This window comes from Panthera leo, chromosome D1 (assembly GCF_018350215.1).
Source record: "Panthera leo isolate Ple1 chromosome D1, P.leo_Ple1_pat1.1, whole genome shotgun sequence".
NCBI classification, from domain to species: domain Eukaryota; kingdom Metazoa; phylum Chordata; class Mammalia; order Carnivora; family Felidae; genus Panthera; species Panthera leo.
The window spans coordinates 103193138-103214903 of NC_056688.1; the positions used below are offsets into that span (position 1 = coordinate 103193138).

General features: G+C 42.5%; 1 protein-coding gene across 2 annotated transcripts in view; it reads right to left on the bottom strand.

The window, feature by feature from the left end:
• Positions 1-1782: 1782 nt before the first annotated feature.
• Positions 1783-21766, bottom strand: part of LPXN (leupaxin) — a 40013-nt gene continuing 20029 nt past the window's right edge. For both annotated transcript variants that reach the window (XM_042906926.1, XM_042906925.1), the window contains exons 4-9: positions 19974-20073; positions 16368-16535; positions 15274-15447; positions 15110-15191; positions 2534-2682; positions 1783-2222 (exon numbers count right to left, since the gene is read on the bottom strand). In XM_042906926.1, the coding sequence (XP_042762860.1) occupies positions 1953-2222; positions 2534-2682; positions 15110-15191; positions 15274-15447; positions 16368-16535; positions 19974-20073 (943 nt within the window). In that variant the 3' untranslated portion in view covers positions 1783-1952. The remainder of the gene's footprint in view (positions 2223-2533; positions 2683-15109; positions 15192-15273; positions 15448-16367; positions 16536-19973; positions 20074-21766) is intronic.

Sequence of the window (21766 nt, forward strand, 5' to 3'; positions counted from 1 at the left end):
GAATACTTTGTTTAGTCTGGTACTCAACCAAACAGGGCAGGAGGCCCCATGGCTCCCTGCATGACCTCCCACATAGCATGAATGTGTTGAAGTTCCTATTTTATTAACCGTTACCACTTCCTTTTAATTCTCAGAAACCCCCTGATGATCCATTTCCTCAAAGGAGACAGATGTGATCACGTTTAACAAGAATCATTCTCTAAGAAGTCGTTTCCCACATTGGTCTAAAGACCCTTAAATTGGTCCTATTTTTTTTTTAAATTTTAATGTTTATTTATTTTTTGAGAGACAGAGACAGAGCATGAGCAGGGAAGGGGCAGAGAGAGAGAGGGAGACACAGAATCTGAAGCAGGCTCCAGGCTCTGAACTGTCAGCACAGAGCCAGACATGGGGCTCAAACTCACAGACCGTGAGATCATGACCTGAGGCGAAGTCGGACACTTAACAGACTGAGCCACCCAGGGGCCCATAAATTGGTCCTATTTTTAAAAATACCTCTGATAAAGGAATTTTCCTCAGTAACTTAAACTCCGGGTTGTTGTTGTTGTTATCGTTGCTGTTTTTTCAAATAATTACACAATTATTTTAAGACCATGGTAAGAAAGACATAGTACAGATCTTATCAATATCTCCTTTGAGGAAGAACTCATTCTGAAGTTTACTTGAAATAGGACATGAGAAAGTCAGATTTCTTTAATAGCTAAAAGCTTTTTCACAAATTTACTTATGATAGTTTGCAGAGGAACAAATAACTAAATGGAGATTGTCTTTGGGGCTTGGATTTCCTAATCCAAACTGGAAAATATCTAAGATCCTTCACAGCAACTTCCTTGAGAAATAAAGCAGCCATCTTGTCTTTTTGAGAGAACTGTGAAGTTGAGGAAGATGTTTCATTAAAAACAAAAAAAGCTTTATTGAGATATAATTGATATAAAAAATGGACGTATTTAATACATACAATTTTATGAGTTTGTAGCAATGCATACATAGGCAAATAAGAATTTTCAAGTGTCTAGTGGAGATCTGTTTTTTCACTTTAGGTAAACAAAGGGAGGGAGAAGCAGGCTCCAGGCTCTGAGCTGTGAGCACAGAGACCAACTTGGGGCTCGAACCCACAAACCGCAAGAACAAAGTGACAAAAACAATTTTAAGGAGATTTGCCATCTTTTAAGACGATTCAATCACCTCAATGCAAAAACTAAGATGAAATGAATGTTAAGGGCCCAGATTAAGAGAAAACTTAGTGAACAGAAATCCCTCCTTTCAATTTCTTTTGATTAACACAAAGTGCCTATTGTATGGAAGTAAACAAGAGATATGATGTGAATTTAATTGCACATAGTACCTAGTATATAACCCAGGAAGCGGAAGTTTATCTCTAAACGTGACAGCAAGACATTAAAACCAAAAGCCGTTTTATTTATCAGTGATGTTGGTACTCAAAGTAGTCCAGTTAAAACCGACATCCTCTTGAAAAAGAGAAATATACTGAAGACAGATGCAGGGAACTTGGGAGGGGCCTCAGGACTGCTGACAGCAAGGATAATGCAGCGGTCAAAGGAAAGTGAGTCCCAGAGGGAAACCAGGGAGGTGTGAAAGGGCCCAGTTATGAGGGCCACGGGAGAGAAGACATGGGCAGGGTCGTCCCCGGGGTGAAAATGGGAGAAAACCAGGGGTGAAATAAATGTGTGCATGTGTAAGACGCATCTGCAGAGGCACTAACAGCAGGACCTAGATCTAGATCCAAGTACCCGATTTAAAAAAAAAAAAAAAAGACTAGAAATCTAAAACCTAAGACTGCAAGCCTAGCCATGTAACATCTAGAAGGTTCTTTCTAGATCTATTTACTTTCTCTCTATGCCCACTGAGAAGAGCGGTAATAACAGAGTACGCTTTGCTCTCCTGGTTTAAACTTTACAGGGGATCTGGGGGGACCGTGGGGTCAGCTGAGATTACAGTGGGAAGAGTTTGTGGAAGCAGGGTTGACAGTAGGTCTTGTCATCCTGCTCCCTGAAGACGCCTTTTGACAACTGTGTCAGGCAGAAAGCACAGACAAAGTGCTCAGGATGGAACTTGTGGCCCATGGCACTGATGCAGCGGCCGGTGATGGGCTGCCCGCACCCGCGGCACAGTGTTCCTCGGCGCTGGTGGTAATGCAGCTCACAGTAGGGACGTCCGTCCAGTTCAAAGAAGGATCCAGCAGAAAAACTGCTGAAGCAGTCCTGGGGTGGGGGTGGGGGGGGCGAAGAGAAAGAAAAGGGATGCAGGTGTCAAGAAACAGAACATCAGCAAAGTGAAACCGCAGCCTTAAAATTCCTGCCAGTTAACTGGTGGATGGAGGCGAGGATATTACCCGCTTGCAAAGCACGCGAGCAAACACGCCCACGGGGGGCGCTGTGTTTTGTGCCTCCTTGAGCTTCACATCAAACCCTCACCCCGAGCTGTGAACCCTCTTACCAGCTGGCGTCCTGGCCTCTCGGAGAGGAGGACTCCCGACTTTCCCTAAATCCGACAGGTGAGTGAGTATACAGACCCCACAAACAAAGCATTCCGGGTGCCAGACGGTGTCCATGGCTGAAAGGTAGTTTTCCAACACTGGGCGGTTGCAGCCACCACACTTGGGTGAGAACATGGCTAAGAAATCCTTCCGGCAGTACGGCTTCTTGTCCTTCTCGTGAAAGCCTGGAGGGGCAAAATCAAGGTGCAGGGTGATACCTTCCGCCAAGTGGGAGGCTGAGAAGAAGCCAATGATTTCGGCTTTCCTGAACCCAGTGTCCTCATATTCAAAGCGGGGCCAATAATAGATACTGACCTCAATGGCTCATTATAAGAATACAGGAGATAATGGGGGACGAGTGCGTTAGTGCTGTGCCTGGCTTATCCCTAGTAGTTAGTATTAGTTAGTCTATTCCTCCTCCGCGCCTTTACTACCCAGGACTTGGCATCGCCCATATCACCTTATGATTCAGCAATCAGCTCAGATACCACCTTATCATAGAGGCCTCTCATCAGCCCATATCCATCACTTCATTTTTTTTAATTTTAAAAATTTTTATTTTAAATGTTTATTCATTTTTTGAGAAAGAGACAGAGCATGAGTGGGGGAGGGACAGAGAGACAGGGAGACATAGAATCTGAAGCAGGTTCCAGGCTCTGAGCTGTCAGCACAGAGCCCAATGTGGGGCTCGAACCCACCAACTGGGAGATCATGACCTGAGCTGAAGGCAGAAGCTTAACTGACTGAGCCACCCAGGCACCCTCACTTCATCTTTTTTGAAAATCATCTTTCTAGTATTTAGCACGATCTGCAACTATCTTTGTGGTCTGTCCTCCATTGTTGGAGCATTAGCTCTGAAATGAGATATCCCTGGTCTTGTCCCATTAAGTCCCTCTAGTACCTAAAACAGCCCCTGAAGAAAAGTGCCTAATATTTAAAAAGAAGGTAATATGAAATAATAACTTCCAAATGGATGTAAGGTTCTAGATGTAATAATTCCAACCATATAAAGACTTAAGCAAAAATGAGTGGGTTCGTCTTTAAACCAGGAATGAGAAAACTGTGGTAAAAATGGCTCAAATATCAAAAGTAAGTTAAACATCAATAAATTTAGCTCCATTAAAAATAACATATCAATGACTTGTGCATGACCAAAAGTACCATAAGCAAAGCCAACACAGGATAAACTGAAGAAAATATCTGCCAAATATATCTCAAAAGAATAGGGGGAGGGTGGACGAAAGCAAATAAGTTAAACAACATTGTGAGGAAGCAGCCAGTCAAATCAAGAACATTTAATAAGACATAGGTTCCAGTTTCTTAAGAAACCAATGGTATTTAAAAAAGGAAGAGAAGATCATTACAGGATTTTTATTCTGAGAGATAAAACCATCAAGTGCAATGCATACACTTTCCTTGGACCCAACTGATTCAAATAAACAAAGTAAATGACGTGTTTTAGAGATCTAACATAAAAGATCTGTACGCTGAAAACTATAGAAACCTTATGAAAGAAATTGAATAAGGCACAAAGAAATGGAAAAACATACCATGCTCATGGATTGGAAGAACAAATATTGATAAAATGTCTATACTACCCAAGGCAATCTACACGTTCAATGCAATCCCTATCAAAATAACACCAGCATTCTTCACAGAGCTAGAACAAACTATTCTAAAATGTGTAGGTAACCAAAAAGACCCCAAATAGCCAAAGTAATGTTGAAAAAGAAAACCAAAGCTAGAGGCATCACAATTCTGGACCTTAAGCTGTATTACAAAGCTGTAATCTTCAAGACAGTAAGATACTGGTACTTTTAAAAAAGACTCATAGATTAATGGAACAGAAATGGACCCACAAATGTATGGCCAACTCATCTTTGACAAAGTAGGAAAGGGTATCCAACAGAAAAAAGACAGTCTCTTCAGCCAATGGTGCTGGGAAATCTGGAACAGCAACATGCAGAAGAATTAAACTGGACCACTTTCTTACATCATACACAAAAATAAACTCAAAATGGATGAAAGACCTAAATGTGAGAAAGGAAACCATCAAAATCCTAGGGGAGAAAATGGGCAGCAACCTCTTAGACCACAGTCACGGCAACTTCTTATGAGACAAGTAACTAGAGGCAAGAGAAAGAAAAGCAAAAATGAACTATTGGGATTTCAAGATAAAATCTTCTGCACAGCAAAGGAAACAATCAACAAAACTGAAAGGCAGCGGATGGAATGAGAGAAGATATTTGGAAATAACATGTTGGATAAAGGGTTAATATCCAGAATCTATAAAGAACTTACCAAACTCAACACCTGAAAAACACATAATCCAGTGAAGAAATGGGCAGAAGACATGAATAGACACTTTTCCAAAAAAGACATCAAATGGCTAACAAACACATGAAAAGATGCTCAACATTGCTCACCATCAGGGAAATACAAATCAAAACCATAATGGGCTATTACCTCACACCTGTCAGAATGGCTAAAATTAAAAACACAAGAACAACATATGTTGGCACGGATGTGGAGAAAGGGGAACCCTCTTGCATTATTGGTGGAAATGCAAACTGGTACAGCCACTCTGGAAAATAGTGTGGAGATTCCTCAAAATATTAAAAACAGAACTATCCTACGACCCAGCACTACTGGATATTTATCCAAAGGACAAAAAATGCTGATTCAAGAGGGCACATGCACCCCCATGTTTATAGCAGCGCTATCAACAACAGCTGGATTATGGAAAGAGCCCAAATGCCCATCAACTGAGGAATGGATAAAGATGTGTTATATATATGTATATGTGTGTGTGTGTGTGTGTGTGTGTGTGTGTGTGTGTGTGTGTATATATATATATATATATATATATATATATATATATATATCCACCCACAATGGAATACTACTCAGCGATCAAAAAGAATGAAATCTTGCCATCTGCAACAACATGGACAGAACTGGAGCGTATTATGCTAAGTGAAATCCGTCAGTCAGAGAAAGACAAATATATAATTTCTCTCATATGTGGAATTTAAGGAACAAAACAGATGATCATAGGGGAAGGGAAGGAAAAATAAGACAAAAACAGAGGGAGAGGCCAACCATAAGAAACTCTTAAATACAGAGAACAAACTGAGGGTTGCTGGAGGGGAGGTGGATGGTGGGGGAGGGGAATGGGCTGAATGGGTGATGGGCATTAAGGAGGGCACTTGTTAGGATGAGCACTGGGTGTTATATATAAGTGATGATTAATCACTAGGCTCTATTCCTGAAGCCAATTCTACACTGTATATTAACTAACTTGCATTTAAATAAATTAATTTAAAAAAAGAAACCTGAGAAATTTAGATATGGGTTTTAAATGATAATGAGGAATTAATAACTTCATCAAGTGTGAAAGTAGTTATGTTAAAAAAAAAAAAAAAAGTCCTTCTGTCCTTCTCAGATGCATGCTGAAGTATTTAATGGTGAGGTGACAAGATTTCTACAATTTGCTTTTAAATATTCCAGCAAGAAAATGGGGTAGATAGGCGGGTAGAGGGTAGAGGATTTTAGTTCAGTGAAACACGGACACTTGGTGAAGCCAGGCAGCAAGCAATTTCCATAACAAAAAAATTTAATCAATTTGTTGAAATGTAAGAGCTTTCTCTTTAATACTGGACATTTTCACTGTTGGGCTCGTGCTAGAAAACCCTGGGCTTGAGTCTTATACATCCTACGTCTGGATAAAGAAGGATGAGAAACCCAAAGTGATTAATTTTTTTAAACCCCTTAAAATAAGTCCTCCTCACAAAGAGACAAATAGCACAAGAAGAAATACTTTTAGTAGTAATATATTCAACATTAGTAAGCCATGAAATTCAGAAGAAAAAAGTAAAGTTCTAATTTTTTCTAATTAGTAGTTTAGTTTCTAATTTTAGCTAAGTAGTAAAAACTGTGTTAAGTAAGTCTACCCAATACTGGAAAATACATGGAGTGAGTCACATATTTATATATTCCTGGTGAGAAAGTTAAATGTTAGTATTCTTTTGGGTAAATATTTGGTAATGTGTATCAAGAATTTAAAAAAAAGATATAGATATCTTTCTCCTGGGAATTAATCCATACAAATATTCAAAAGAAGAAAATGTTATGTTTAAAGAAATTCATAGCAGCCTTACTAATACACAAGAGGTAATCTACTATTATGAACATAGTTGTTTACAATATTTGGTACTACAAATAAAGCTTCAATAAACATCTTTAAGCACATAATCTTTTATAATTTGTTTACATAAAGCCTGAATGGAATAATTGATATTATTAAAATTTATTATTATGAAAGTATGAAACCATGTGAGGAAACGCTTAAGTGAAAAAGAAGGAATTTTAGGTACACAACTTATGTATGCATAAATATTAACAAATGAAGAAAAATATTAGTTTTTATGCTGCATGAGGTTAACAAGGTAATCGGTTATAAGTGAAGATTTCTGCACTGTCTTTTTATGTCTTTACATTAAAAAAAGAAAAATACAACAAACTAATTCATCTTCAAGTACCTATTTAAGTAATATGTTCCCTCTGCTTGGAAAATCACCTCCCCAAGATTCCCAGAGGGTTTGGGCCTTCACTTAACTGAGGGGGGGACCTGCTTAAAAGAGCAGCTGACCCAAGTACCCTATCTCAAACAGCACCCTATCACTCTCTGTCCTAACGTGTAAAGTTATAAGTGACGTATAAGTAGAGTTAGTTAATTAGTTGGCTAGTTTGATTATTGTCTGTCTCTCTCGCTAGAGCACCTGCGCCGTGAGGGCAGGAACCGTGTTTTTTGTCACTGTATCCCTAGGACCTAGAACAGTGCCTGACACACACAGGGCAGTGGCTTAATAAATGTTTATTGAATGAGCAGACGTGTGAACGATATTACACTATTGACACCATCAGCTCCAGAATATGTGTCATTTAGAGCCTCTCCAGGACTAACTAGATTATGTATAAATAGGTGGACTTTTCTGAAAGGAGCTCTCCTTACCATTTATCAGGAGAGTCTGCCTAAAACGAAGGTGACTGTTGGCAACCCTGTTTATGCAGCACCTGCTTTGTCCTGGTTCCAACCGAAGGCTCTGCCTACGGTACTAATTGAAATTAAAGTCTTCGCAGCAACCCTCCCATCTTACAAGTGAGAAAAGGGAAGCTCAGAGAAATTACATACAACGAACGAGCCAGTAGAGGACCTAAGGTGCAAATCTAGGCCTAACTTCAAAGCCTAACTTCAGTGTCGCACCCCTAGCTGCACCCTAGTCTTGACCTCTGTGTGGGGACGGATAGTATCAGCTGAGCCCAAATATCATAACCCAATAGCTTTGTAAATATGAGGGTTCTACCTGTACTTCCGCCAAAAGAACAGGTGAGCAAAGTACGCAAGGGCATTGAAAAGTGGCCCACCCATGAAACACGGTTGCTAGGAACCCATTTTGATTACTAGCAGCCAGATCCAAAAAGGCAGTAGGAGGAGCCAGGGGTTGGGACCCAAATCATGCAACTTCAGTCTTCCTGTTATCTCTGGTCACTTTTTGATATCCCTTGCTTTGTTCAGCTATGCTATCTTTGAAGTACGGACAATTGAATGGACTTCTGAGGCCTACAGATCTAAAAATCTAAACTAATAATTTTATAAGCTTTTCTATGTTCTTCTAAGGCCCTGAGACAGAGAGGAGCTTACTCCCCCCCACCCCCCACTTTGTCAAAGAATGTCTAGGTCTGATCAAGGACAATAGCATGCAGGAAGGCCTACCATTTAAGGAAAACAAACCAGCACCCGCAATCCTTGCTTTTGTGTGGCATCGTATTTGTCAAACTTCAGCATGCATCCAACACCTGGAGAGCTTGTCAATATGCAGATTTGCTTGGCCCTACCCCCCCACCCCCCCGCCAAAGTTTCTGGTTCAGCAGATCTGGGGTGGGGGCCCAAGAATTTGCAGTGATGCTCCATAAAGCAAGCGACATAAAACTGAACTTGCCTGTAAATGGGTGTTACTTGAGAAAATCGTTAAGACATGCCAACTGACCTAGGAATGACCCTCATCTAGGCATTTGCAGGGTAGCTGGTCTCCAGAATGACACAGCAGGGAAGGAACTGCCTCTGGTGAGTCTCAGGAGAGGAATCAAAAGCAATCAGCCAAAGTTGCTGTGATGCCCCTGCATTTAGTGATCCAATAAACTGAGAAAGTTTCAGCAGTCACTTTCCTGGAGGCTCTCTCTGGGGCCAATTACCTCTGGAGGACGGATGAGAAACACTAACAATTAAAAGTGTCACAGAGAGAGAGAGAGGTGTCTATACTCTGGTGAGGCTCTTAACCACAGGGGAAATTAGGGAGCACCTGCATGGCCTGGATAATGAACAATTTAAAAAGAAAGACACAGGCACTGAGGACCTGGTCCCCACGGGAGGATGCTAAGGCCTGATAGCTTAGAAAGTTGAGCCTTAAAGAGGAACTTTCTGAACTGAAACAAAAATGCAGATGAATTTAATTTCCCGGAAGGCTCGGTGGTTAAGCTGTCATTACAGAAACTCTGTATGACTATGTGACTCGAGGTGAGGCGGATGCCACCTAATTAACGGACCAACCATATGGCAGGAGACCCATTTGCAGAAAGCAAAAGATAAAAACAAAAATATAAGCTAGGAGGAGCATCTGATTAATAAATGGCCTTCTTTTGTCAGGTGTATCAATAAATGTTTTAAGTGTGGTCTGGTGAGTATGTAAGGTCATAAATGGCCCAATCCACCTCGTCTGTTAAGAGGGGGCGGGAGTCAAGAACAGTGATTATTAGCTACCCTCATGGTGCTTTCTGGTCATCCTATGGATAGGATAATTTTCTCTTGGATCTAACTTCTGTCTCTTCTTGAAATATGCCTGTGTTCTATTGTTCTGCTCTCAGGCAACCTCCATATCATAATCTTAAGGTTTTTTTTTAATGTTTATATGTATTTTTGAGACAGAGGGAGATAGAGCATGAGCAGGGGAGGGGCAGAGAGAGAGAGAGAGAGGGAGACACAGAATCCAAAGCAGGCTCCAGGCTCCGAGCTGTCAGCACGGAGCCCAATGTGGGGTTCAAATCCACAAACTGTGGGATCATGACCTGAGCCAAAGTCAGATGCTCAACCGACTGAGCCACCCAGGCGTCCCATCCATATCATAATCATCCATGGGCAGCACTCACTTGCTAACTGTTCTACTCAACTAACTCTAACACCTCTATGGCTACCAGTACAATACAAATTTACCACGACACACTTTCATATGATTCAGATTAAATCTCAATAAAAAAAAAAAAATCCTGCTTAACTAAAGTGCAATCTGGAAACGAAATACCTAATGATTTGTGAAGAGCATTGAACAAGCTTCAGTGAACAAGCAAATTACTACAAAGCACTTTGCTAGTGCATTATGTCAGTGCTACTGTATCTGGGTCTATTGTCAGATAAAGTGAACCTTGTGAGTGCCAAGAAAGTGAAGATATCCAACAGCAGAAGAAGAATCGAGTCTACGTCAAACGGCAGTTGTGATGATGTAGAAAAATCATGGAACCTGCAGAAATGGGACCTGAGTTTCAATTCCATCTCTCTGACTCTAGCTGTATAACTTTAAGAAAATTACTTTCCCTCCCGGGGCTCAGTGTTTCCATTTATAATTAGATTACGTGTAGGATAAAAATATTCTTACAAGACTGCAGTGGGGTTAAATGATTCACAGTTAGGAATATACATAATAACATGCCTGACATTTACGTGAGTCTCTATGTCAGTGAAGGGCAGGATACATGGGACTATTTTCATCCTCTCTTGAAATACCACCAACATGATAAAGAATGATTTACATTAGAAACACCCATAAGGAATAAGAGAAAAGGAGAGGAGATGCCACAGAGGAGATATCAATACAATTTTGCAAAACTTTAAGTAGGTATAAGAGTGGCAACTAGCTTGGCAGGAAACAAGAAAATGAAGCCTGCGGTTCTGCAAAGGGGAGGTACCAAGGCAATGCAAGCTGGGGTTCCACAGCATCAGAGGGGCTCAGAAAGCGAATGTACAAGATAGTTTTCAAGTCTGGAAACAAGATTGGCTGGAAGTCTGAAGAGCTGTTAGATCAGATCCCCCACCCTGCCACAAATGTAGTGATTAATTCTGGAAATATCAAACCAGAGAGTGTCAAGCCCTAAAAGACCTAAAATAATAATATTCAGGGGTTTCCCAGCAAAATGCCTACAGCATCACAGATACTCATGTGATACCTGAGTATCACACAGCTCAGTCCACCAGTCAGCAAGTTCTGCTTGTACCACAGAGCTCCCAATTAACCTTTTAGTGTCTCATTCTTAAACAGGAAATGGACAACCAAAGATCAGCAGCATTTGACAAAGACCGGTGTAACAAGATGTAAGGCACAAGCGATGTAATAGATGTCAAATTTCTTTTTCTTTTTAACAGACAGAGCACAAGTGGGGGAGGGGCAGAGAGAGAGAGACAAACACACAGACAGACAGAATCTGAAGCAGGCTCCAGGCTCTGAGCCTTCAGTACAGAGCCCGACCCTGGCTCGAACCCACAAACTGTGAGATTACGACCTGACCCAAAGTCGGATGCTTAACTGACTGAGCCACCCAGGCGCCCCAGTAATAGATGTCAGATTTCAAAGTGACATTTAGGACATCCCTCAAAGTAGAGAGCCACGGGCTGTTTACACAATTCTTGAACTCCTCACTCACACTGAGGATCTAAAACAGGTCAAGAGAAAGGAAAACTGAGAGAGGGACTTCTTTGGAAAAAAACTGTATGGGTGCTTCATCGCCACCACCACCAAGAGGGATGAGGTATGCTTCCAGGTAACCTCAAGTCAAGAGAGAGACTTCAATAGGGCCACTCAGAGAGCTGGGTATGTGTCCCCAGCCATCAATGGGATACAGTTGACAGTATTTAACTCACCCCTGGGAAATGTCCACAAGTGAATCTGGCTGAATACAGAGACACAGCTGATAACTAACTGCAAACCCACTGACTGTAAGAAAAACATGCCCGTCCCCCATGGTCTGTATACGAAAGTGTGAGTGACAGAGACACGTGCAACCACTGTGATCACTTCTAAGAGATCACCAGGAGGGAACAATGAAAACCCTACAAAAATAATCTGTGCGGAATGAGTCCTTCAAGAAATGTACCAAGCAGAAAACAGCTAGCTAAGATAAGCAAAGGGTAATCAAGAGTTTGAAATTGAACCTGTACTGAATCCACAAGAGCATCCAAGGGAAAAAAAAAAAAAGAAAAAAAAAAGAAAGTTAGTTAAACATATGCCAGATCCAGAGAGCATGATGCAAATTTATGGCAGTACTAGGAAAGTTAGTACTTTCCTCCAGGCTTATCTTCCTCCTCCACTGTTTAAACCATGGAGGGGTCAGATATCAGCAACAGGGGTGAGGGGGTGGATGCTAAAGGTAGGAAAGGACAGAGGAAGGGCTAGAACCCCCTTCCCTGGTCTCCCACAGCTTAAAGAGCCAACCAGGGACAGTAGTGGTCACTTAAAGTTGGATGCTTTAGCTATTACACAGATGGAATTACCCGAGGACTTAGTTGTATGTTTTACGGGGTTTTTTTTTTCTAATTTTTTAAAAGTTTGTTTATTTTTGAGAGAGAGAGAGAGAGAGAGCATGCAAGTGGGAAAGGAGCAGAGAGGGGGACAGAGGATCCCAAAGCAGCTCTGTGCTAACAGCAGAGAGCCCGACATGGGGCTCAAACCTAAGAACCATGAAATTATGACCTGAGCCAAAGTCCCACACTTGACTGACCGAGCCACCCAGGCACCCCAGGTGTTTTGTGTTTTAAACTGATTTTCTATTTATAACTGTTTATTAAGGGAGTGCCTGGGTGGCTTAGTAGGTTAAGCCTCCAATTCTTGCTTTGGGCTCACAGTTCAGGAGTTTGAGCCCCACATTGGGCTCCACTCTAACAGTGCAGAGCCTGCTTAGGATTCTCTCCCTCCCCTGTTTATGCACACATGTGCTCTCTAAATAAATAAATAAATAAATAAATAAATAAATAAATAAATAAATGTGATTTTTCTGATGTTTACCTATTTTTGAAAGAGAGAGAGAATGGCTGGGGAAGGGGCAGAGAGAGAGGGAGACAGAGGATCCAAAGCAAGCTTTGCGCTGACAACAGAGAGCCGGATGTGGGGCTCAAACTCACGAACTGTGAGACCATGACCTGAGCCGAAGTTGGATGCTTAACCGACTGAGCCACCAAGGTGCCCCAATAAATAAACTTAAAAAAAAAATAACTGTTCATTAAGAGTCACTGGAAATGACATGGGACTGCCCAAATTTTTATTTAGGAGACAGTTGAATTGTTTTCCTACTGAGTTAATCCTAAAAAGACAGGAAAAAAAAAACACAAACAAAAGAAAGAAGCCTTCTGATTCCATGTGTGAGTCATACTAGTTCAAAACAAACATAAAAAGAAGAAGTCAGGGGAAAAAAATCAAGATAATTCAGAAGAAAGGAGAAAAAGAAAACTTGCAAAGAGAGAAAAACAGATCACACAGTGAGTATCAGGAATAAGAACAGAAGCTTAATAAAGACATCTCAACCATGGAAGCTGGAAGACAGGGAAGCCGTGTGTTGAGAATTCGAGGGGGAAATCCTTTCACCTAGAATTCTATGTCCAGGCAACTCAAGGTAGACCACAGAATAACAGTATTTTCAGATATTCAAGGTCTCAAGACTTTTACTTCTTACTCCTCTTTTCCTAGGAGCTGTTCCACCAACGTAAAGGCAGTAAAAGACCGGGGATCCAGGAAACAGAGGATCCAACAAAAAAGGTAGTAAAGGAGTAAAAGAAATTCCCAGGATAATGACCCAGAATAAGTGCTTCACAGCAGGCCTGAGGAGGAAGCATTTCAGGCTGCGGTGGGAGGGCAGACGTCCCCAAAGCAAAATGAGTGGAACTGACTGACTACCAGATGTGGCTGACCATTTTGAGAATGATTCCACAACTCTGGCAGATAAATTAGAGCTAGGTACAATGAAAATTGAGCCAGTGAAAAAGAAATCTAAATATTAACTTCAGGGAGAAAATTAATTTATATGAAAAGGATACCGTGATAGTAAAACTAATTTTTACTGTGTCTCCAAGTGCTGGGCACTGTTCTAAACACAAAACTGCCATTGCACCTCAAAGTCCTCATAATTACCCTGTGAGGTAATTAGTACTGGGCCCATGATGAAGAAAACGAGATACAGAGTGTTAAATGACTTGAATGATATCATATAGCTAATAAATACCGCAGCCCAGATTCGAACTTGGGCAGTCTGACACTAAAATCTGTGCTCTGCTCCATGGCACCTGGGTGGCTCAGTGGGTTAAGCAGCTGACTTCAGCTCAGGGCATGATCTCAGTTTGTGAGTTCGAGCCCCACGACGAGCTCCACACCGACAGCTCAGAGCCTGGAGCCTTTTTCGGATTCTGTGTCTCCTCTCTCCGCCCCTCCTCTGTGCCCACGAGCACTCTCTCTCTCTCAAAAATAAACATTATAATATAAAAACAACAGTTTTAAAATCTGTGCTCTGCTCTAACCACAGTTTGCTACAAGGCTTAACAATGAACAATATTTCCATGGTTGTCAATGTGTGCACACTGAATACTGGTCTGACCTGTAATTATGACCTGATTTTACATTGAGAGAATGGGGGGGGGGGGGGGGGAGAGTGTGTTGAGGGTAAGTGGGATAGTAAATTCTCATCCTCCCCTGTAGAAACTTAATATGTAATGGTTAAAATTAAGGAAAAAAAAAATCAATGTATGGTAATATAAGTATATTCCTTAAAATACACAAGTACATAACAGAAGAAAAAAGCTGAAAACATTTGGAGAGGATAACTGGATCTGGGGGTGGAGAAAGGAAAAGCAAGGGATTGATCTTTTTCAGTATTACCCTTAATGTAATATTTGAGCTTTTTTTTTTTTTTTTCGAGGGGGGTGTGGGGCGCAGGTGAGCAAGGGGCAGAGAAAATCCCAGGATGGGCAGAGGCAGGGGGTGGAGAGAGAGCTAGAGAGAAAGAGAGAGAGAGAAGCGGGGCTCACCCAAAGGGGCGCTCGAGCTCACCTGATGTGTGGGACTGGAACTCACCAACCATGAGACCATGACCTAAGCTGAAGTCAGATACTTAACTAAGCCACGCAGGCGCTCCGATATTTGAGGTTTTGCATTAGTATTTCTTTGATTTAAAAAACCGATTTAGTGGCGCCTGGGTGGCTCAGTCTGTTAAGCGCCCCACTTCAGCTCCTGTCAGGATCTCAGGCTGAGTTCGAGCCCGCCTGGGGCTCTGTGCTGACAGCTCGGAACCTGGAGCCTGCTTCCGATTCAGTGTCTCTCTCTCTCTCTGCCCCTCCCGCGCTCACACTCTGTGTCTCTCTCCAAAATAAACAAACATTAAAAAAAAATTTTTAAACCAATTCGAACAAAATTTTTAAATGCTGGGGAAAGGCGGGGAAGGACGGCATAGAGTACTGAAACGGGCGCTTGCTGCCAGCGGCCGGAACCACGACGACCACAACCGACCAAGGAAGAGCGATACCTTCCGCCCCGAACACCTCTCCGCAGTGCGAGCAGAAGAAGTGCTCCGGATGCCAGGTCTGGTTCATTGCCGTCAGCACTTTCTGGAAAAGGAACACACAGAGACGTCAGAGGGCTGCAGTTCTATCACCCACGAGCCCCGGCAGGAGAAGGAGGATGACTCACGTCCAGGATGGGAGCAGCGCAGTAAGCACAGCGCGGGGAGAAAAGGTGGTGGTAGTCCTTGGGGCAGTAGGCCAAGCCACTGCGCTCGAAGAAGGGGCTGCAGCCAATCTCCTCTTTGCAGTGAGCGCAGACGAAGTGCTCCGGGTGCCACGCTTGCCCCAGAGCGTGGATCGCCTGGGGAGGAAATGAAGTTGGGCCACCGTGAGACTGCAGCCGGGTGACCTAGGGCCTACAGGTTGCACAGCTCTGAACAGCACTTGGCGCACGGTACTTCGTGTAAACGGCGCCCCCCTGGGGTTACGCAACACGGAGGCCTAGACCCAGGTCCCACCTACGGGGTCTGTTGCCCCTGCATTATGGAGAGCCAGAGGGGTGTCCAGTTTCCTGACCAATCTTGCTGATAAAAGTCTGTTAGCTGTTGGTTGCCGCTACACAGCTCCGGAGGGTGGGGGAAGCAAAATCGAGCACAGCAGTGACAGACAGGGATGACTACGGTGGCCTGGAAGGGATCCCTGGAAGCGGAAAAGGCCAGATGAGGGTTTTTGTTCCTCTGATCTGAACACCTCATCTCACGCCCCACACCAAAGCCCTTTGCTGTGGGTTTTGGTGAAGGATGACACAGCAGGAGGCTGCGGCCACGATTTGGAGCTGAGTCAGCAGAAATCATCATCAATCAACTTGAGCGGGAAGTTGGCACAGAGGGAGCAGGGGGAGACTCCCTCCCAGGACAGGCAGGACAGAAAAGTGGTTCAGAGTCACACGCGGCAGTGAGGCTCTCCTGGGCTTCAAATCTTACCTCGTCCTCTTTCTAGACCTTGGACATACATGCCAGTTAACATCCCAGAGCCCTTGTTTCCCTCATCTTTCCAAAGGAACAATAATAGAGTGTCCCTTGAAGGGCTGATGTGACCGGTAAATGAGGAAATACTTGCAAAGTGCTTAACTCAGTGTCTGGAGCACTGTAAGGGATGGGTAGTTATTAACTATTACTAAAATGTCATAGAATAGAAGGCCATAGAGCAATCTTTGGTGAGGCAGACACAGACATACACACAGACAGATGGCTGTAGGACCAACTTCTTGGCCCATCCCACCTTGCCAGCAATCGGCTTCTGACAGGAAGCACAATGGCCCTTGGGCACTGTGGCAATTCCAAGGTCCTGCAGGTCCTGCTCCAACCCCCCCAGCATTGAGTCCAGGGAGGCTTTCTGATCCTGCTTGTTTGCTAAGTGCTTCTTGCTGGCATCTGCTTTCGCTGCAACCTGGCACCCGGGAGAGAACCACGAAAACAATCAGTGTCATGTACATTTCCCTTCCTTGGCATCTTCTTCATGACCTGTAAGCTCACCTCTACTGACAGATCCTTTCTTCTGTACCTAACCTCCCTCCAAGGCACTGGAAGGGTCAACATTGTAACACCAATAAAAATGCTTTCATCTCCCTTTTATCCTAAACTCCTCAGGCCAGATGAAATAGGAGTAATCATCCTTCATTTGTAAATCTTTTCTGACCGTGGGAAATCAAGTGTACGAAGATGACACTTTTCCTCACTCCTACAATGACCATAGGTCAACAATTAATCATATCTTCTTTTTACCCATTTATTCTGCAATGTTTTTTGAGCACCTAGTTTGTGCTGGTCACAGCCCCAGGCTCTTGGCATAGAGCAATGTCCAAGGTGACCTAGATTCTGCCCACGTGGAGTTTATATTCTCTAGGTGATAGACGATAAACAATGAAATAAGTATATGATGTAACATCAGGTAGGGATAAGACATAAGTTCTACACCGACACAGAAGTAACAGAGGGTGGGACGGTGAGAGAGAATTGATTTAGATGAAGGTGATCAGAGAAGACTGTCTAAGGAAGGTGACATTTGCACAGATATTTCATGATGTACGGAAGGGCCCAGAAATATTGCTATTCATGGGAAACGCATTCCAAAAGGAAGGAAGGCCCAGAGGAGGAGAAAAGTTAGGGGAAAAGTCGGAAGGTCAGGGGAGCTGGAGTAGAGGGAGTAAGAGTAAGTGTGGCAGCAGAAGACGATGGACAGAGAGGCAAAGATCACGTTGGGCCCTCATGGTAAACTCAGGTTTTATCCCAAGGGTTATGGAGCCTCTGCAGGAGTTCAAGCATGAGAGTGAAAGAATCTGATCTACAGGATCCCCATGGTAGCTGAGTGAGGGATTAAGTGTAGACAAGCAAGAGTGGAAAGGCACCAGCTAGGAAGGAGATTATTGTTAACAGTTCAAACCAGAAAGAATGACTTGGTCCCGTGTTAGGGGAGAAGGTGGTGAGAAGCTGTCATATGAGACTTGCTGATGGATTGGATTTATTTAAGCAAAACCCCAAGGTAGTTATTATAATCCATTCAAAGGAAAAGCCTCAAATTACAAAAAAGATGCCCAGCTCGTCCTTCATCACTCCGTGTCCTGATTCTGTCTCTCTCTACTCCTTTCCGACCGAGCTACTACTACCATCTACCTAATACTTCCTGATCAGGAAACAGGTGCTCTCCCTACGGCCTCCATGGCATCAGATTTGCATGCACTAGACAGACCTTCAAAGCCTCCCATCCGCTGCCCTCACTTTACCTTTCCAATCTCATCTTTCATTAGTCACTAAAAGCCTCCATTGTCTAAGGCCAGCCAGGCTCCCTGCAGTCTCCTGAATATATACGATCTGTTACTGTCTGCCTTCGTATCCTATTTTTACTGCCAGAAATAACTTCACATTATCTCACTAATCCAAAATGCTCATTTCCCTTCAAGAAACTTATCATCTGACAGATTTCCTCCCTCCTCTATTATAGAATGTTACTTAATGTTGAAGAGATTAGTGTTCAAAAGGTTAACATCTAGAAGGCCCAAAAGGGCCATCCCTATTAAGTAGGTAAAAAAAACCACAATTGTATATGTATATACATATCCATGCATATATATCTATCCACACCCACGTCTACTTGCTTATATATTCCAGAACACTTCCGAATGAGTATGTAAGAAACAAGCAGAACTGGATGGCTGGGGACATGGCTGAGAGGGAAATAGCTCACTGCAAACTTTTCCACCTTTGATTTTTGTACAACATGAATGTATGGCCCATTCAAGAAATGAGCAGATATCTTTTATTTTTTTTATTTTTTTAATATTAAATTTATTGTCAAATTGGTTTCCATACAACACCCAGTTGAGCAGATATTTTTTAAACGTAAATAAACCATGACACATGCTAAATCAATTAGAAAACACAACATAATTAAAACTCCTAGTGTAGATTTTTTTTTTTTTTTTGTCCTAGTACTTACAGCAGTACAATGCACTGAGGAATGTACCCAGTTTTGAATGTACCCAGGCATGGAAGAAAATTTGTTTCTGATGTTCATTCATCTGTTCCTGTAATGTGTCAGGAACTGTGTGGGCATTGGGAGTCCAAAGGTGAGCCACAAAGATAAGGTTCCTGACCTCCCCAGTCACACACCTTTTTATATACTGCCTTGTCTTAGTCACTTCATGTGGGCATATCAAAGCTTCCAACCAATTTAGAGTGGCTGGATTCTCTACCTTAAGAATTCTAGATGAGGAGTGTCTGGATGGCTCAGTTGGTTAAGCGTCCAACTCCTTGATTTTGGCTCAGGTCATGATCTCTCGGTTCAGGAGTTCGAGGTCCATGTTGGGCTCTGTGCTGACAGCATGGAGCCTTCTTGGGATTCTGTCTCCTCTCTCTCTGCCCCTCCCTCCCGCTCATGCTCGCTCACTCTCTCTCTCTTTCAAAAATAAATAAGAATAAAAAGAAAGAAAGAATTCTAGATATTTCCTTTAATAAATTCTTAATTTTTTTTTAATGTTTATTTACTTTCGAGAAAGAGAGACAGAGTATGAACAGGGGAGGGGCAGAGAGAGAGAGGGAGACAGAATCCGAAGCAGGCTCTGGGCTCTGAGCTGTCAGCACAGAGCCCGACTGCAGGCCTCAGACTCACAAACTGCAAGATCATGACCTGAGCTGAAGTCTGACACTTAACCAACTGAGCCACCCGGGTGCCCCTTCCCTTAGTAAATTCTTAAAGTCCACTTCTCTGATTTCCATCCCCTGCCAGGCCACATGAGCTCACCACTCACTCTCTACAGGCCAGAAGGAGGTGGCAGATTTTATCAGAGTATGGGGCTCAGGACTCCTCCTCCTCCCTACTTTCAAAGCCACACTCTGATCTCCGTGGCTCTGCCGCAGCTTGCCCTCCGCGGTCCCACTCAGGCGGGTCTCTGAAGGTCCTGTCACATTCCATCCAGCCTCAGATGCCTGCGCCCTCATAGGCTCATGCCCAACTGGAAGGGCCTCCTCTCTCATCTGTGTCCAAACTGTTTCCATTCTTCAGAGTCCATCCCACACCCCATCCCCACCTCTGATAAAATCTCCTTGACCTCTCTACCTTCCTAACGTTTGTTGTGTATATTTTGATAACCCATCTGTGTTTTATTCTATAAATGTTGCACAGGCTTATGCTTCCCTTTACCAAGCACATTGCACACTCCTTGAGATCAGAGCCCGTATCATATTATCTTTTGTGCCCAGATAACACATCCCACAAAGTTAAATTCACGGTTGAATTAAATTTAGTCTGGGAAAATGAATGACAGCTGAGAGTTCCGAAGGGGGATGCAGAGCTGAGGTCCACAGAGATGCACCCAGGAACTATGCTCACCTGGGTCTGCATGTCACACAGATGGGCCATAAGCTCATCCAGCTGGGCAGCTGCTGAGGTTTTAGGAGGCAGCTGGGCTTTGTTTGGCTCTTGGACCTCACTGTAGGGAGAGAAAAAAAAAAAAAAAAACAAACAAATCCTAACACATCAACACTCAGATAAATGTTAAGCCACACATAAAATACCAGAAAATGCAATTTTAATTACTAACCCCTTCAGTGTGAGTAAAACTAGAGAGAGTATTTAAAAAGTAGGTAGTGGGCTAAAAATCTCAACACGGTCTCCCTGCATTTTTGTCTCCGTGTCCTCCTCTGGTCATCTCAAAAGCTGACCATTGTTCTCAAGTCCATGAAGAGATGCTCCGGACATGTAGCTGGCAGGACGTTTTCCCCCAACAGTCAGGTGCAAAGCAGCTTCTAAAAATGGCTTGAAGATAATGGCCCAATATATATTTTTTATTATCATAGCATTCTTTTTTAAATTATAAATTATTACACCTTCTCTCACTTACTGTCAGGCGAAAGACAAACACTAAATAAGAATAAAGAGCAAGCATCAGCAAACTAAGGTCCAAGGGCCAAATTTGGCCATGACTGTTCATTTGCACACTGTTGACTGCTGCTTTCTTACACAGTTGGATAGTTCCAACAGAGACCCTGTGGTCCACAAAGCCTAAAATATTTACTGTCTGCCTTTTACAGAAAAAAGATCACTGATCGAGTTTAGACAATGTACATAATATTGGTTTCACATCCATATAATTGGGAGTAAATTATTGATGAATACAATTTGGACCCACGAAACTGAATACAGTCTATTCAAATACTTGCCGAGTTGTTAGTAAAATTAACTGTGTACAAGAACACAGAATAAGGTTCAATAAATTCTAAGAAGTAAATAATACAGACCATATTCTTCTATTGCTTTAATAAAAGTACAGATTAATCATAAGAAATCTACCCACCTAAGAAAAAAATAAAACACTTCCAACAATTCTTGTGATGAAGAAAGAAAATAAACTGAATTTTCAACCTATCTAGAAATCGCAACGGAAGCACGTACACACACACACAAACACCCTTCAGAGTCAAAAGCGATATGTTATTAAAAGGAAAAAATATAGGGGCACCTGGGTGCCTCGGTTGGCTGAGCTTCCAACTTTTGATTTCCGTTCAGGTCACGATCCCAGGGTTGTGGGATTGCGCCCCATGTGTGCTCTGTGCTGAGTGTGAAGCCTGCTTGGGATTCTATCTCCCTCTCTCTGCCCCTCTCCCTCAATCCTGCACTCTCTCTCTCTACAATAAAATTTAAAATAATTAAAAGTAAAAAATAAAAGTAAAAATTAAAAAGTGCCTGGGTGGCTCAGTAGGTTGGGCGTCCGACTTCAGCTCAGGTCATGATCTCACGGTTCGTGGGTTCGAGCTCGGCTGTTGGGCTCTGTGCTGACAGCTCGGAGCCTGGAGCCCGCTTCAGATTCTGCGTCTCTCTCTCTCTCTCTCTCTTTTGTGCTCTGTCTCTTTCTGTCTCTCAAAAATAAATAAATGTAAAAAAAAAAATTTTTAAGAAATAAAAAGATATAATGGACTGAAGTGTGATATTGAAAAATAAGAAAGACTAGAAACCAATAAACAAAACACCCAACTCAAGAATCTCAAAAAAAAGAAAAAAAAAAAAAAAAAAAAGAAACCCACCAAAACTAAAATAACTAAACAGAAGGAGTAAAAGCATGAATTACTGAAAAAGAAAACAAACAAAAACTGGGTTTTTTGGAGCACTGTGTAAATTTCCAAGTT